Source organism: Coloeus monedula (assembly GCF_965178545.1).
Source record: "Coloeus monedula genome assembly, chromosome: 6".
NCBI classification, from domain to species: domain Eukaryota; kingdom Metazoa; phylum Chordata; class Aves; order Passeriformes; family Corvidae; genus Coloeus; species Coloeus monedula.
The window spans coordinates 28,092,208-28,107,170 of record NC_138786.1 but is presented as its reverse complement, the minus strand read 5'-3'; the positions used below and the strand labels follow the sequence as shown (position 1 = coordinate 28,107,170).

The following is a 14,963-nucleotide window of genomic DNA, read 5'->3' as shown; positions in this document are numbered from 1 at the left end:
CATAAAAATGTCTAAAACATAAAAAAACTAAGGTCTCAGTTCTCTAGTCTTCTAAGTGCAGAACAACTGTAAAATTTTACCTTACAGTGATAAATAAAACAATATTCTGTTCTGTGGGGAAATTCTCTTGCCAGAGCATAGCTGGTTCATATAGACAGTGTTCCTCTTAAAGTAATCTCTGCTTCAGCTCCTGGAATAAGAGGAAGAAGAAAGATTGCACGGGGCAAAGCAAACGTACACATGACAGATTTACCCTGTGTCATTTTTCACTGCAGTAAGTTCAGGTTTGTGAAAGACAGTAGTAGGTTGTTACCCTCTTCAGCCCACCAGACGTTTTGTCTGTTCATAAATCAGTTTTGGAATGATTGTAGTCTTTAGCTAGTGTGTCACATTGGCTGACTACTCCAGATTGAAAACTGAGTAGCTCAGGAGTTGTTTTGTGTATCAAATACTGCTGTCTTAGAGATGGTGTTGCTCTTTATAGCACATGCAGTAGGTGATAAATTTTCATTTTTCACCATGTCTGTTAGAACTCACAATAGCAAAATGTAATTGTATTGTTAGTTTTAATTTACCTTGTTACTCAGCTTCTGCTAGGTAGCATAGGATCAGACAGCCGCAGTCAGTTTCTGGAAATCACATTTGTAGATCTGAGTCCAAGTAATATGTCATACTGACAGCTAGTAGGAGATGGATTGATAAAGAGTTCTAAGTGCAAGTACTCAGTTATTAGTGTCTGATGTGGATTTAAGATAAAGCTGAAAGTGTGGGTTTGAAGAGCTGTATATGCAGTGAAAATCCATTGAGATCTAGAATATATTGTAATGGCAATTGTATTTCAACTGCTTGATCTTTCCTTACCCAGGCGATCCCTGAAATTTTCATTGGTTGTAAACTGGTGCTAGCACATATGCTAGGCATTACATTAGACTGCAAACCCTGTATCTTCAAAAAGAAGAGGATAGCAATGTGAACTGTTGAAGCTATGAAAAAAAGGTTTTAAAGGATTGGAACTGTGTATAATTCCAATCATGGAAATGTATTTCTGGTGGGATTAGAACTAGGAAATTGACTTTCTCATGGGAAAAGATAAGAAAGGAGAATTCTACTTTTAGCAAAGGAAAAGAGGGGTAATATAGGTGGCCATCCCCTATGGCTTTTGAACTCTAGTCCCGAGGCAGCACTGCTGACTTCCTAGTGCAAAACCTAGACACTTAAGGATACTCAGTTGTTGCCTGATTGATAAGGAGCACCATAGCGTGTGTGTCAGATATAATGTAAAGAACCAGTATTGATTTGTTTTTTCATGTTGATTTTCTAGTTTCCATGACTGCAGTAATAAGTTAACTTTTTGCTCTGCAATGTTGCCCAGAGCAATAAACCCAGAGCATTTATCTGGAGACACTGAACTGAGCTAAGGAGAGTGATTTGCCTTCTCCACAGCCACTCCACAAAAGCAACATTCGTAGACAGGTTTGTACGCATAATGTCTCCCAGGAATCTGAAAGGTGTGTGCTTAGTGGAAATAGTTCACTTTGCTAGGAACTGCTAATTTCCTGCATGTAGTTTGTCTGAGACATTGTCATGTGTTTCCAGGGCAGGGGCACCCCCAAAGAAGACTGATGTTACATTAAAAAAGTACCTTTACAAATGGAAAGATTCATTGCAGTCACTGGATCTGCTGAATTCATCTGCATGTATCTTCAAAATATTTTTTTTAACTTAAACTTGAAGGATTTAGTGACAGTAATCAAAACAGAGATAATCTTGACTTCCAGATAACTGCCTGAGCTAATTATATTAGAAAAACTTTTTAATGTAAACTTAACAAAACAAGGTACAGTTTTGTAGAATATTTGCAAAGTGTGTTTTGGAGGTCTCCAGAAACAAATTAAGATGATCAGTAATAGCAGAGGAGGATTTTTATTTGATTTTTATATGCAGTGAATCACTAATGAAGTTGCTATTATTTCCTGTAGTATTTCTCTTTTGCTACATGAGATGTTGTGAGATGCATGAACAGTTCTGAAACAGTTTTAGAAGTTATGCAAATGGTCAGAAGTCTGTAAGTTCTGTTCTGAATTGGGCAAACTTGATTTGACCTACAGAGCATCACTCACGTTAAGAGAGACAGGGTAGAATTATTTTATTATTGTTGTGTGGCATTGTAATACCATTATTGAATAGTGACCAGCTGCATTACTAAAAGGTATTTTATTGTATCTTAAAATATAACAGAGTTACATATGCTTTTAATTCAGATTATAGAAACTATACTTTAAGGCAAGAGACAGTAAAAGGCTTTAGATGTCCTTGCTGGAATAAAGAATTCAGAATTCACTTCATGATAAGCTCATAGATAGAAACAATATTCATTCCTCTTTTTTTTTTTCCCCCTTTATTTTTTTCTTTTTCCTTCCCATCCAGGTGATTCTCAGATAATTGAAATCATGTTAGGGCAAGTAAGGATGGCTGTGACTTTAACATTCAAAAGCATTTGAATTGGTACACAATGAAATTCCTCATATGGACATTTGTTCCCCTGGACAGAAGTGGAATAGGTCAGATTTTTAGTTTTTGTAGACTGAATGGGATAATTTAGTTTTCATATGACATTTCTTAGTCTTTTTCTCTTACTTTGTCCAGCAACTGAAGCATTTCTGTCCTAGTTATCAAGTAGAAATTGAAGTGGTGATGCTAGAAATGAAAGTGGCATTTCATCCTAGGTTTCATGTTTTCCATTATTCTCAGAAGAACAGAAATATTTAACTTAGTAAAACTGAATATAGTCCTTCCTTTTTAACATTCATGCCAGAGGCAAAAGACAGCAAGCATTTGGTTTCATCTTCTGAAGCTGTATGCTCTTGAGATTTATGTAATTTGTATTTTCAACTGCTTTAAAGTTAAGCTCTCAGTGCCCTCCTGAAAAAGTACTGTTCATTAAACTACATATTTTTTGAAATTCATCTGTATTCTGGTTGTCTTGGCAGTGGTGCTATATTATTCTTAGTTGGATGGTTTACCAACCTGCAGAACTACTAAGGAGATTTAAGTGCTTTTTCTGAAAAATTGCTTCTCCTGTAATTTACCAGTTCCAAAGTATTTTGAGCTATTCTTTTTCTAGTTGCGTGGTACTGTGAAATTTCTGCAACTACAGTGTTATGTTTCATTTCAGGGTAATGTTCAGTGTGGAATATGATATAAAATTAAAGATAAGGCAGACAGACAGTTGAGTCTGTCCTGCCTGAACATGAAATATGTTCCGAGCACCTCTTAAGCTGTATGATGACATGAAAAACCTAAGATTTATGGAATATCATCTGAACCTCTTCATGTTAAGAACATCCTAGAAGATACTTTCTGCCTTAACTAACACTGGTTCAGTTCTCACTGTACTACTCTAGCAGACATTGATTATATGGGCTGTTGAATCCTTTTTTTAAAGTCGTTGCTGCATAATCCTGCTGGATTCAGTTGGTAGATTTATTGACGGTAACGGCAGCTCCTGATTTATTTAAATGATAGCTCTGTATAGCATCTATTGGTAGATAGGAAAAAATTATACATATATATATATATACAGGTACAGAGAGATGGAAGTGTTTTATCTTAATAAGGCAGTAATTATGTGTTGTGGTTATCTTTGTGTGTATATCAAGCCAGACTTTTCGATGTATTGCGGAAATTTTTTTAAAATCTTAAGAATTGTCATGAGTCTTGGGCAAGCAGACAGATCACCAATACCTCTCTAAGTACAAGTCAGAGGTGAGGTAGATAATTCAAGCTTCTTATGTTCATTGTTAGAGGAAACAAAAAGAATTATCGATTTGGAAGGTAAGACTGCATAAAAGACAGAGAATTTAGCAGTCCTGGCAGTTTTGTCTGTATAGAATGATTAATTAAGGGGGTAGCATGGATTGGATATTTCTCTTAGACAAAGTAATAATATCGCAGTTTGATATTTAAAAAAAAATTAAATCTCTAGTAATTATGACTGTCATCAATTATATAATTCTTTCTATAATATTTTTATTTGAAGAAAAGAAAGATGGGAAAATGTATTCTCTGATTATAAAACATCAGTTGACTTATGATCATAAAATACCCGTCAGGGAAGAAATGCTGGTTTTCAGAAACTGGGAAAGAAAGAAATATTTTAAATTGGTGTCTCTAGTGCAGCCTTTGCTATTTATTGGTCAGCCAAATATTGCCCACTTGGATTTCCACTGAGAACTTGTAGAAGCACAGTAAACTGAAATAAAAGTCTCTAATGAGGTATGTTGTGGCTCTGTACTCACTTTGTAGACGCCAAGTTAAGTAGTCAGGGGGTTTGTTTCTGACAATGAGAATCTTTTCTATTCCTTGACAGCCACGAGCTGTTGCTGGTTTTCGAGGAACGGTACGATACGCATCAATCAATGCTCATAGAAACAGAGTGAGTATCATCATCTGTATCATACCCATCTCAAGTAGCAGAAAGCAGTCAGTAATGCAGTTACTATTCATTTCCTTTTTTGTATTCTTATCTGTGCATTTGTTATGTAGAAATTAATAGTTATAAATTTTGTGAAAGGATAATGTAATTTACAGTAGTTGAGGATAAAAGTGTTCTTGTACAAATAATAGTGATTTTAATACTTATCTTTGGTGTTCAATTTTATTGCAAGTTAAAAAAGTGAAGCTGCTGAGTTTTATGAGGTCTGTAATGTCCAATATGTTGTCATAATGTCATACACTAAAGAAATCTGAATAAACAGAGATTTGCAATGTTACTTTAACACGCTTCAACTTTTATTTCCCTCTGTCTTCTGTGGAAATTTACTTGTATGTTTCTCCTTAAAATAGCCACAGGATTTAATTAACTTTTTTTGCAGCATAGGCTATATTAAATTTTAGATAATAATTTAAGTCTTGAGCAGTAAAGAACTTATCTCCCCATTTGTTTAGGTATTTGTAATATGCTTTAGAATAATATTTCCTTTTACAGGAAATGGGTCGGCACGATGACCTCTGGTCTCTCTTCTACATGTTGGTGGAATTTGTGGTTGGGCAACTGCCTTGGAGAAAAATAAAAGATAAGGTAAACCTAGGGGTGAAACCAAAGAGCATGAGGGAGATTTCCTTCTGGATTCCAGGGAAATGCTGTGATAAAGATTCTACTTAGAATCATTGGCTCATTACTTTTAACATTATGTTTTCTACTGTTTTCTAGTGTTAGTTCTTGTGGCTAGTATCATGGTATAAAAAGCAATCAGATTTTACTAACTGTTCTAGGCAGAAAGTAGTAAAGGGCAGAAGTTAAGTGTATATTTACCACTTACTTCATTATTCCTGTTTTCACTTGAGTACCTTATTTCACCTATCAAATGCTTAAAATTTCTAATCTGTTTTGATTATTTGTGAAATAGGCATTTCTTATTTGCTGGTGAACAAAAGTGGTTTAGACAATATGCAGTAGTGTCTTTAGTCATATGTAGTAGGTGTAGTATGCAAAGAAACAATATCTAATAGGCCTGTTATTACTTCTTCCATCTTCTTTTGAAATTATACTGAAACCAGCTTACTCTCTGGTGTGGTTTATGTATGGTTATGGAGATGACAGTGTGGTGTATAGGTAACATCTCCTTTTTGGGTTTGGTTTGCACATCTTACATGACTGAATGTACACCAAAAAGTGGCTGAACTTCACATGATGCAACAGGACATTTAAATCTTTAAAACATACTATTAGGAAGGGTTGGAGTGTTTAGTGACAGCTCTTTGTATCAGTCAGCATTCAAACACAAACAACACAAACACAGTAGAAAATGAAATGGCTTTTCATATTGAATTTGAAGTTTTTACATTATTTTCCCAGTGTATTGAGGCCAATGACAGAATGTCTTATCTTGCTATCTGGTGTAGAATGGCCTTTCTCAGTACCATTCAGTGTAGTGTAGTGACCAGTCTCTCTGGCTAGTAGTGTATTGAATGGCTGTAACAGACAATGAGAGTATGTTGTAACAGCGAATGAGGGTGTGGTAATGTTTTTTGTGTTACTTCTAGGAGCAAGTGGGCTCCATTAAAGAAAGGTATGAACACAGACTTATGTTGAAACATCTTCCTCAAGAATTCAATGTCTTTCTGGATCACATTTCTAATTTGGATTACTTTACAAAGCCTGATTACCAGGTAAACACTTGTACTATTTTGTCTTTCTGTTTTATAAAGAAGAGAATTTTATGCTGTTTCATCTTCAATTTACTTTGATTTCATTGTGTAATCTTGGTAGTTATTATGGTTTTGCCACCACAAAGTTAATTTAATGACCATTTATTGCCACAGAAACTTTGTGGTTCAAACATGTAATTTTTTTCCATTCGGCATGTGTAAGGCTGTTAAGTTTCTAAAAACAATTGACAGCTGCTTTTCAGACAGTATTCTGTTAGGATTGGGAGCTGTCCTACTATCATAGCCTCTAGTAGGTGCTCTGTAAGTTACTTGATCAGATTGTTCTCTCAGTGATTGTCATTCTGGCAGTTGTCCAAAATCTGGAACTCAGCACCTACAGCTAGAGCACAACATGCACTCATGGTGTATTTTCAAGACTGAAGTATTGCATACAGAGATCACAGAAATCTAGTCATTGCTCTCTTTGTTTAAGAGAGTATTGCCTGCTGAAATGGGCAGCCTCTGCTCACTGATAAAGTGGCATGTGCTGAGAGGATATGCTGTAGAATGTGTCCTGACTCAGTGTTGACCTATGATTAAACAATAAATAAAGATAGAACTTTTTTCCAGTTTGTGGAAAGCAGCAGAGGAATGCTTGGGAAAAGCAGAGAGGGAAAGACTTGAGAGTTTTTTCAGTCTCACACACCGAGAAGTTGAACCGATCGAATAGCGCACCATGACAAGCTGTCCCTGTGTGCCTTCCTTGTGGCTCCCAGAAACACACATTCCTGTCAGCTTCCCACCTGCAGTACCTATCTGCCTCCTGTGCCTTTGTTCAACTTCCTAACTTAGTGAAATCACTGAAGGAATGGTTTTCTGTTGGTGTCCAAGTGTATTTGGTTCAACTGAATAAATAAACCTGACTAATTCCGGAATTGTAACTTTGATAAGAGCTTTGCTTGGTAAGATTAACAAGAAATAAAGATACATAAGAATTGAAATCAGAACTGAAAATCTCAAGGAATAACTGATTTCCTGTAAGTGGATTTCTCTAAATATACCGGTATATTATTCCGAACATTTGCAAAATAAATAAATCAATTTTTGTGAAAAAATTTGAATGTTAAAAAACCACTTATTACAAATACAAAAAATGTTCAGTATTCCTGAAAAATAAATACCTTGATTTTTTCTTCCCCCTTTTCTATTACAAATTTCCATGAAATTTATCCTATAGTTTACAATTAAGTGAGGAAAATGTTTTCAATGTTTTGTGTGCCTGGTTATAAAGATGTATCAGATTTTTTTTTTTCCTATGGTAAAAAGCACTGTTGTAGAGATTTTGATGTTGCATAGAAAAACCTTGGTTATAGACTGGTAAATATGTTTTACATTATATAGGCTGGATGATAAAGCATATAGACAGTCACATTTTTTGCAAATCCTTTTTTGTGTTCTATTTGTGTCTAACACAGCACATGCACTCAGTGATTAACACAATACCAGGACAGAGTTCTTCCATGACAGAAACAGCCCAGTACTTTACAGTCCTGTGGCTGGTCATGGAACATTTGCAGTTCTGTAGCTGCAGCCTGAGCCTTACAAGACAGTCTTGCTCATGTGCTTTAGACCAGAGCAGAGTGGTTTTATTTAGAGTGGTGAGAACATTCTTTTAAACTCTGGTCTCTCTTAACTTGTGTTTGCAGTGGTGCTGTTCCTACCTACTGCATGTATCATTCTTTGTATTTATGTGTGGGCACTGAACAAGAACGTATGTACCTCCCTGGTTGACATCCCTGCTTTGGAGAGTTTATAGTCTAAAAAGTTCATGACCTAGGCCAAGAAGCCACATTTGATTTGGCAATGTCAGATGTTTATTTTGTTCAGGTATTTGTGCATAAGTTGCCTCAGCTTCCTGACATCCTTAAGCGTTTGAGTTTGTATTTGCCTTATAGAAGAAATTGATGAAAATATTTAAAGGAGAATGACCTTAAAAATTACTTCAGAGACACTCCTTAAGGGTTTCAGGAAGAGAAGAAAAAACCAGAGTACATAAGAGACAGAGTGAACTATGACTTTGTGCTGTTCTGTAGGGTTACAGAAATGACTGGGACAGGTGGCACACGGAAGGTTCTTGAGAGTAAAGATTAAATGCGTGAGACCACTCTATACAAGAGAAATGATCCAAACTTCCCATCTATTTTAAGTTGCCAAAGGGTATGCCAAAGGAGAAGGTCGAAAAATTTTCAGCATCCTGGATCGGAAAACAGGATGAAACCTAGATTTAGCTTTTAGTGGGAAAAAAATATAGAAATGTTACAGAGTAAGAGAATAATATAGACACAGCCTTCCCATCAGTAACTAGAATGAGACAAAGTTTATTTCACAGAGAGAGGAAAGTAGATGCCATTTGTTTCTCTGCCATGGACACCAGTTTTCTAAATGCTTTTTTATATCATAAAATGAGGATTGAAAACTTAGACATTTGTGTAGTTTAAATGTCAGCATTATATGAAATAAATGATATGTGGTTCTTAATGACAAGAATGTATGAATTAGCAGATCAGTAGCCTTTCCTACATCTCATTCATTTCCTTGGTTTCATGGTGTTACCAAATACATTTTTTTCTCTGCCTGTTCTGCAGCCATTGTATGGTATTCTGCAGCAATGTAGTTATGCTTCTGTGTGTGTGTGTGTGTGTATTTCTGTGTTTTTGTAAAAGTCTATGGTGTATCTTTGCCTCATGCCTGATAAAAACAACAGATGTGGATTTTTTTTCCTGTTTTAATAAAATGAAATTTTGTATATCTTGACTTCAAAATCTTGAAAAATGAGAAGTGTTTCATATAAAAAGCTGTCTTTTTTTAATGTTGTCAGTATTAGAGGGGATGCTTCTTAATTGCTTGGTCTCTTAGACAAAAATGAACCTTATTAACTTTTTTCTTTATTTTCAGCTTCTTATGTCTGTGTTTGACAACAGCATGAAAACATTTGGGGTTATTGAAAGCGACCCTTTTGACTGGGAGAAGAGTGGAACTGATGGCTCTCTGACAACAACAACAACTTCAACCACCCCTCAGTTGCACACTCGTCTTACGCCAGCTGCAATTGGGTATGCACGGTGTGGTCTCTACAATGGCAGCCACAGAGGGGCTTCCTACCAAAGGGAAATTATCTCCATAATTCAGTTTTTTGCTTCAGGATTTTGAATACATAGAGGAAGGGAGGTTTGGGAGCATTTGAAGTATTTCCCTTTTTAGGGTTCCAGTTCATATTATCCTGAAAGATCAGCACTGCAGTCCTAAAATGATAGCAATAAAAATAGTACTCCAGGAAATTGCATGTAAATTTGCTCATCCATCCTTCGCTAAATCATATTTTGTGAAACTAAATAATGTATCCTGAGTTTAAGTGCCTGGAAATTTAACTGCCTGGAAATAAACCCATTGTTTTCTGTAAGCTTGGAATAAAATTATAGCTGCAATTTCCTTGTAAGTTTGAAAAATTGATGGATCTTTATAAGAAATTTGGAAAAAGATTTTGGTTGTGTTTGAAATAATATTTAATGTGTTATTTGAGATATGCTGTAATGAAATAAATTGGACAAGATGTGATGTTTAATAATACTCCTACTCATCTCAGGGGATGGAAGAATATAAGAGGTGTTTATGGATGAATGTAGGAAGTGTTTATGAGTGAGGAGGAAGATTTTGTGCTTGTTCTAGGCCTTGAGTAGATCAGCTTTTAGCTAAAAATCGAAGGAGAATGTTTGGACAGTGTAATGAAGCTGAAAAATGCCAGTATTTAATGTATTAAATTCTCAGTATTTCAAGGTAGTTTAAAAAAAAAAAAGTTAAAGGAAATATCATCTGACAGCAACTGGTTGTATTGTATAACTGTTAAGATTGCTCAGGTATATGGTGTGTGCTGTTGGATGCACTGAAGCAGACCGGGACTTTGCGTATGATTCAGTCCCATTATCCCACTAAGCATCAAACTAGAGTTACTGTTAGTCCTGGCTGCAAGTAACAGCTTTGGTAACTGTAAAGGAATGACTTCTATCTGACTTTCTGAGCATTCAATTTTTAGGACCAGCAGTGCTTCAGTTTCAGATGTTGAGCTAAGCCTTAGCCCTACATAGCTTCAAGTCAATTGGACTAGAGAACTTCAATTAAAATGTGATGTATTGTTAGTGTTGTGCTTATGCTTTGATTATCAAGAATGGGAGCAAACTAGCACTTTGATAAGAATAATTATTAAAACATCATTTAGTTTGCTCAGTAGTTGTTCTTCCACAAACAGTATGTTCTTCTATCAAATTTTTGGGAAACAGAATCTAACTTAGGAAAGTTACCATTAATTTTTTTGAATAGAAGAATACGTATAGAACAGTCAGGAGAGAAGTTGAGCCTGGACATGATCTCTAACAAATTTTCTCAGAAGTGCCTTCAAAAACATTCAGAAACCCAGCATTTATGTGATAGTTTTTATGATTTATATTATTTTGTTATGTACCTAAATTAAATAAACTGTAAAAGCCAGGAAATAGGGGGTTCTATATTAAATAATTTCCAAGATTTAGTTTTCTACAGAAACATTATTTTCTTTCTAAGTTTTTGTTTGTTTCTTTCTTTTAAAATAGAAAATAATTTCTGTAAACACATGAGAGTATAGAAATTTTTACTTTTCTGATTCTGTTTTTAAACTACTTTTGTAGAATTGCCAATGCCACTCCTATCCCAGGAGATTTGCTGCGGGAAAACACAGATGAAGTATTCCCTGATGAACAGCTCAGTGATGGAGAGAATGTTATTCCAGTTGGTGTATCACCAGAGAAACTACCTGGATCCCCTGGGCATCAGCGTCCTCAGGAAAAAGATGTTTGGGAAGAAATGGATGCAAACAGAAACAAAATAAAACTGGGGATCTGTAAGGTACTTTCAAATCTGCATTGTGAAGACCATCTTTGAACAGTTTCTTGTCCTCATAGGGTTTGCTTCACTTGGTGGTTTTATCTCCGTAAGATATTATACCTTTGTACTGATCCAGAGGTTCATTGGTTGGTCTTTAGAAGAGAATGCTGCTTTATTTTCAAAAGTGGTCTGTGAGAATTGGTTCCTATCTGCCTTATTCAAAACCACAGTATTTCACACTTAGACAGATGTAGCCTGTTTCTTGATATAATAGTGTTTTTAACATGAAAATGGATCTAGTACTAAAATGTTCTTTATCTAGGAGAGCTGTCTAGTTTGATGCTGTTACTTGTTATTTGCTAGGAAAAAAAAGTATTGTGGGAAAGAACAAGGCATGGTGCCTGTTTTCAAATGTGCTTATTTGTTTGGTTGGTTTTTTACCGAAGATGGAGAAAGATTGTTCTGTTTAAAGAAAGGCACTTTCTATTACACCTGTAGAAGCTAAGGATGATCATGACTTCCCAGTCATGTTCATTCCAATCATGTTCAGTTATTATTCTAAATCATGTTCAGTCATTATTAAGACAGAATGCAGTTGCACTAAAACATAGTTCAAAGTCACAGCAATATTTAGTAGATTTAGTGTATAAAAGTGTTATATGCTCCAGAGAATCAAAAAGCCTGGAAGCTAACTTCTCTTTAATAAGAGCACTTGACTGTAAAGCAGACCAAAAATGCTACCAAGTGCCAGGTTTCAGACTATTATTAAAGAAAATTTCAGAGGTGGGTGTGAAATATTAGAGTAAATGTAACTTACTGGGTCTTTGAGACTCCTGTTCTCAGACCTACCCAGAACTAGTATATTACTACTGTTTTGTCTGTTGTAGGTGTGTGCTGAAGAGCTTATCTAAACTACCTTAACAATAGCATGAACTTAAGGACCGTTCCAAATACAAATTGGCTTTTCACATTCTAAACACTTGGAGGGTCTTCACCATGTAGCACCTTATCTTCCTCTGTTTTGCCACTCCTAGCGAGTTACATTTTTACTTTACATTTTGCACAGGCTGCCACAGAGGAAGAAAACAGCCATGGACCAGTGAATGGAATACTTAATGCCCCAAGTCTTGGTTCTCCAATTCGAGTTCGCTCAGAGACCACCCAGTTAGACAGAGATGTTCCACTGGTGCGAAAGTTACGTTCCATTCACAGCTTTGAACTGGAGAAGCGTATGACGTTGGAGTCTAAGCCCGACACCGATAAGTTTCTTGAGACCTGGTAAAGAAATTATTTTATTCTTCTGATTAGATCTTTTAAGGATATGTAATTAGGACACTATTATCTTTCCTCTGCTGTGTGAAGAGCAGGACTAGAGCTGTTGAATATGCTTATTCAAGCTAGAGCAAATTATTGTTCATAATATTGCTCAATTAATGAATTTCACTACTTGACAACTTCTTTAGAAAATGATTATTGCTAGAATACAGTTGGAGTCGGACTTCCACACTTGGGAATTTTGTATTTCAAGACCTAGTGGTGTAACCCCAGTGTTCATTAACTTTTTCTTCAGTGACATACTCTTGACAGTCAGTACAACTCATCCCAAATAAGAAGGTTGACATCAGGTATTTAATAGAGGTAACATAAGATTAGGCTGTACGACATGAGAAGGGAGGTTTACAAAAAGTGGAGTGAAGAAGTTAGAAATCTACCTGCATGCAGCAGGCTTAGTTATGCCCAAAGGTGTTTCACCAACATAAAAAAATCTTGATAGAAGACAGAGATCTTAAAATGGAATTTAAAGGTAGAGAAGAGACAGATGTATGAAAACCAATTCAAACAGTTTGCTTATGTCTAGAAAGAATACAGGGAGAGGAACACAGTGAAATCTGACTGAAAGGCAGAGGCTGAGTGGGGGCAGTAGAAGAGGGCTGGGGTGATGACAGTGGCAAAATACTCCTAAATACTTCCTAGGGGAGCTTGGAATTTGAATTTGTTTGATGAAGCAAATTATGCAAAGCGTAAGTAAGGAATCAATCAAAACAATAAATAACATTCTTCTTGAAAGCATATAATAACTGCTGCAGGAGACATCTGTTTCTTCTATTCCTCTTTGAGTCTCTGCTTTGTAACAAATTAAGTACAGTGGACATCTGTGGTAACCTCACTACTGAGTTTTTTTCTCTCACAATTCTCCCTTCTGGTAATTATATTTACAATACAACATGATACACTACAACTAAAATAAAAAATGTGTATATTTCTAAGACCATCCATCCAATTTTACTTGACATCAGACTTACTTGTCTCAAACTGTGGATCTTTGAACCACTGTAGGTTGTTCTAGAATGACAACAAATTTTTATATAAATCTAGTTTTCTTCTACTGAAAACACTCATATGTAACTTACATTATTTAATTAATTCTTAACTAATTCAGGTATTAACTTCTTTTCTCTAAGTTTGGAGAAGAAGCAGAAAGACTTGAATGTGGCAGAGACTCCTGTTGCTGCTGTTCCTCCTCTTTCTCAGAAAACTTTGGTTCCTGCTCCTGTGACTGGCCGCACAGACCATGTTTGGCATTATGATGAAGAATATCTTCCAGATGCTTCAAAGCCGGTGTCAGCTAATTCTCCTGACCATGCTGATGGTGTTATGAGCAATGGATTTGTAGCTGTTAACCTAAGCTCCTGCAGGCAGGAGGTTGATTCTAAAGAATGGGTCATAATAGATAAGGAACGGGACTTGCAGGACTTCAGGACAAATGAGGCTTTGGGGCACAAAATGACTGGAAGTCCCTCAGATGAGGAGCCAGAGGTACTACAAGTTCTAGAGGAGTCCCCTCCAGAAGAGAAGTCCAGAGAGGGTGGTTGGGCAGGAAACAATGTCCATGCTAAGAACCAAACTTCAGGGGTGGAGTTTGTTCTAGATGCGGAATGTCATCCTGCTGCGTCTGAACAGCTTACAGATAAATTGGAACTTCTGTCTGGAGCTGCAGGACAGCTTCTTGCTGCCACCCCTACAAGTCCTATGGAAGCTCAAGCAGAAGGAGCACTCACTCCGGTAAGAAAACCTCTTCTTTATTCAGAATTATAAGAGGAACTGGTAAAAGATGGTGAATAAAATACAGTAGTGTAGCAGAAATTCCTAGTTTCAGCAGGTGTGGGACTTGATTCTTGAAGAATGATCTTCCACATTCCATATATACAACTGTCTACAGTCATCCATGGAAATGGCTAATTGTTCTGCAGGTGTGATCCACAGAACTGGCCACATTTAACAAGAAGTTATTTATCTATATATCTGTCTATCTCAAGAAGCTCCTTGTGTAGTGATTCCTAATCAGTGAGACACACATGCAAACATATATTTATTATATTTGCAGTACATAAACATAAAATTACAATTGAATATGAAAAACACTGTGCTACAATGTTTCATGTGTTTCAGGAAAAGTCGAAGTGGCTGAAATTAGATACAGTTTCTTGCTCTCACCTCTCACTGTGATTCCTGCAATGTTTGCTTTTGGAATTCACTTTGTTTCTTCTTGTTTCTTCCGAAATTTCTAATGGTCCTTATACAACTTGTTGCCTTTTATAAAGTGTTGCTGCACTTCTAAAATACTGTTGCAACTCTTACTTCACTCTCATCTTTTTCACTGAGACAGGTTGCTTTGCTTCCATTGCATATTCTTGTTTTTCTCTTTTTCCATTTTTTCTGAAGAACTCTCAGTGGCCCAGTTTTTGAACATTTACTTTTTTCTCCTCTGTTTCTAAGCAAAGATTTCTTTGCCTTTACTTAAGAGATAAGTGAGGTTAATGGTTAAGTGATTGGGAATCACCTCATGGTTTTATTTCTCCCCTGATTAAAGTAGATATTGTGGCATCGATAATTTAAAG

General features: G+C 36.0%; 1 protein-coding gene across 1 annotated transcript in view; it reads left to right on the top strand.

The window, feature by feature from the left end:
* Positions 1–14,963, top strand: part of TTBK2 (tau tubulin kinase 2) — a gene marked incomplete at its 3' end in the record, with an annotated part of 77,229 nt that overhangs the window by 44,546 nt on the left and 17,720 nt on the right. Inside the window, exons 7-13 of the mRNA XM_082282843.1 lie at positions 4,370–4,435; positions 4,988–5,080; positions 6,046–6,171; positions 9,106–9,263; positions 10,869–11,085; positions 12,131–12,342; positions 13,527–14,127. Of these exons, the coding sequence (XP_082138969.1) occupies positions 4,370–4,435; positions 4,988–5,080; positions 6,046–6,171; positions 9,106–9,263; positions 10,869–11,085; positions 12,131–12,342; positions 13,527–14,127 (1,473 nt within the window). The remainder of the gene's footprint in view (positions 1–4,369; positions 4,436–4,987; positions 5,081–6,045; positions 6,172–9,105; positions 9,264–10,868; positions 11,086–12,130; positions 12,343–13,526; positions 14,128–14,963) is intronic.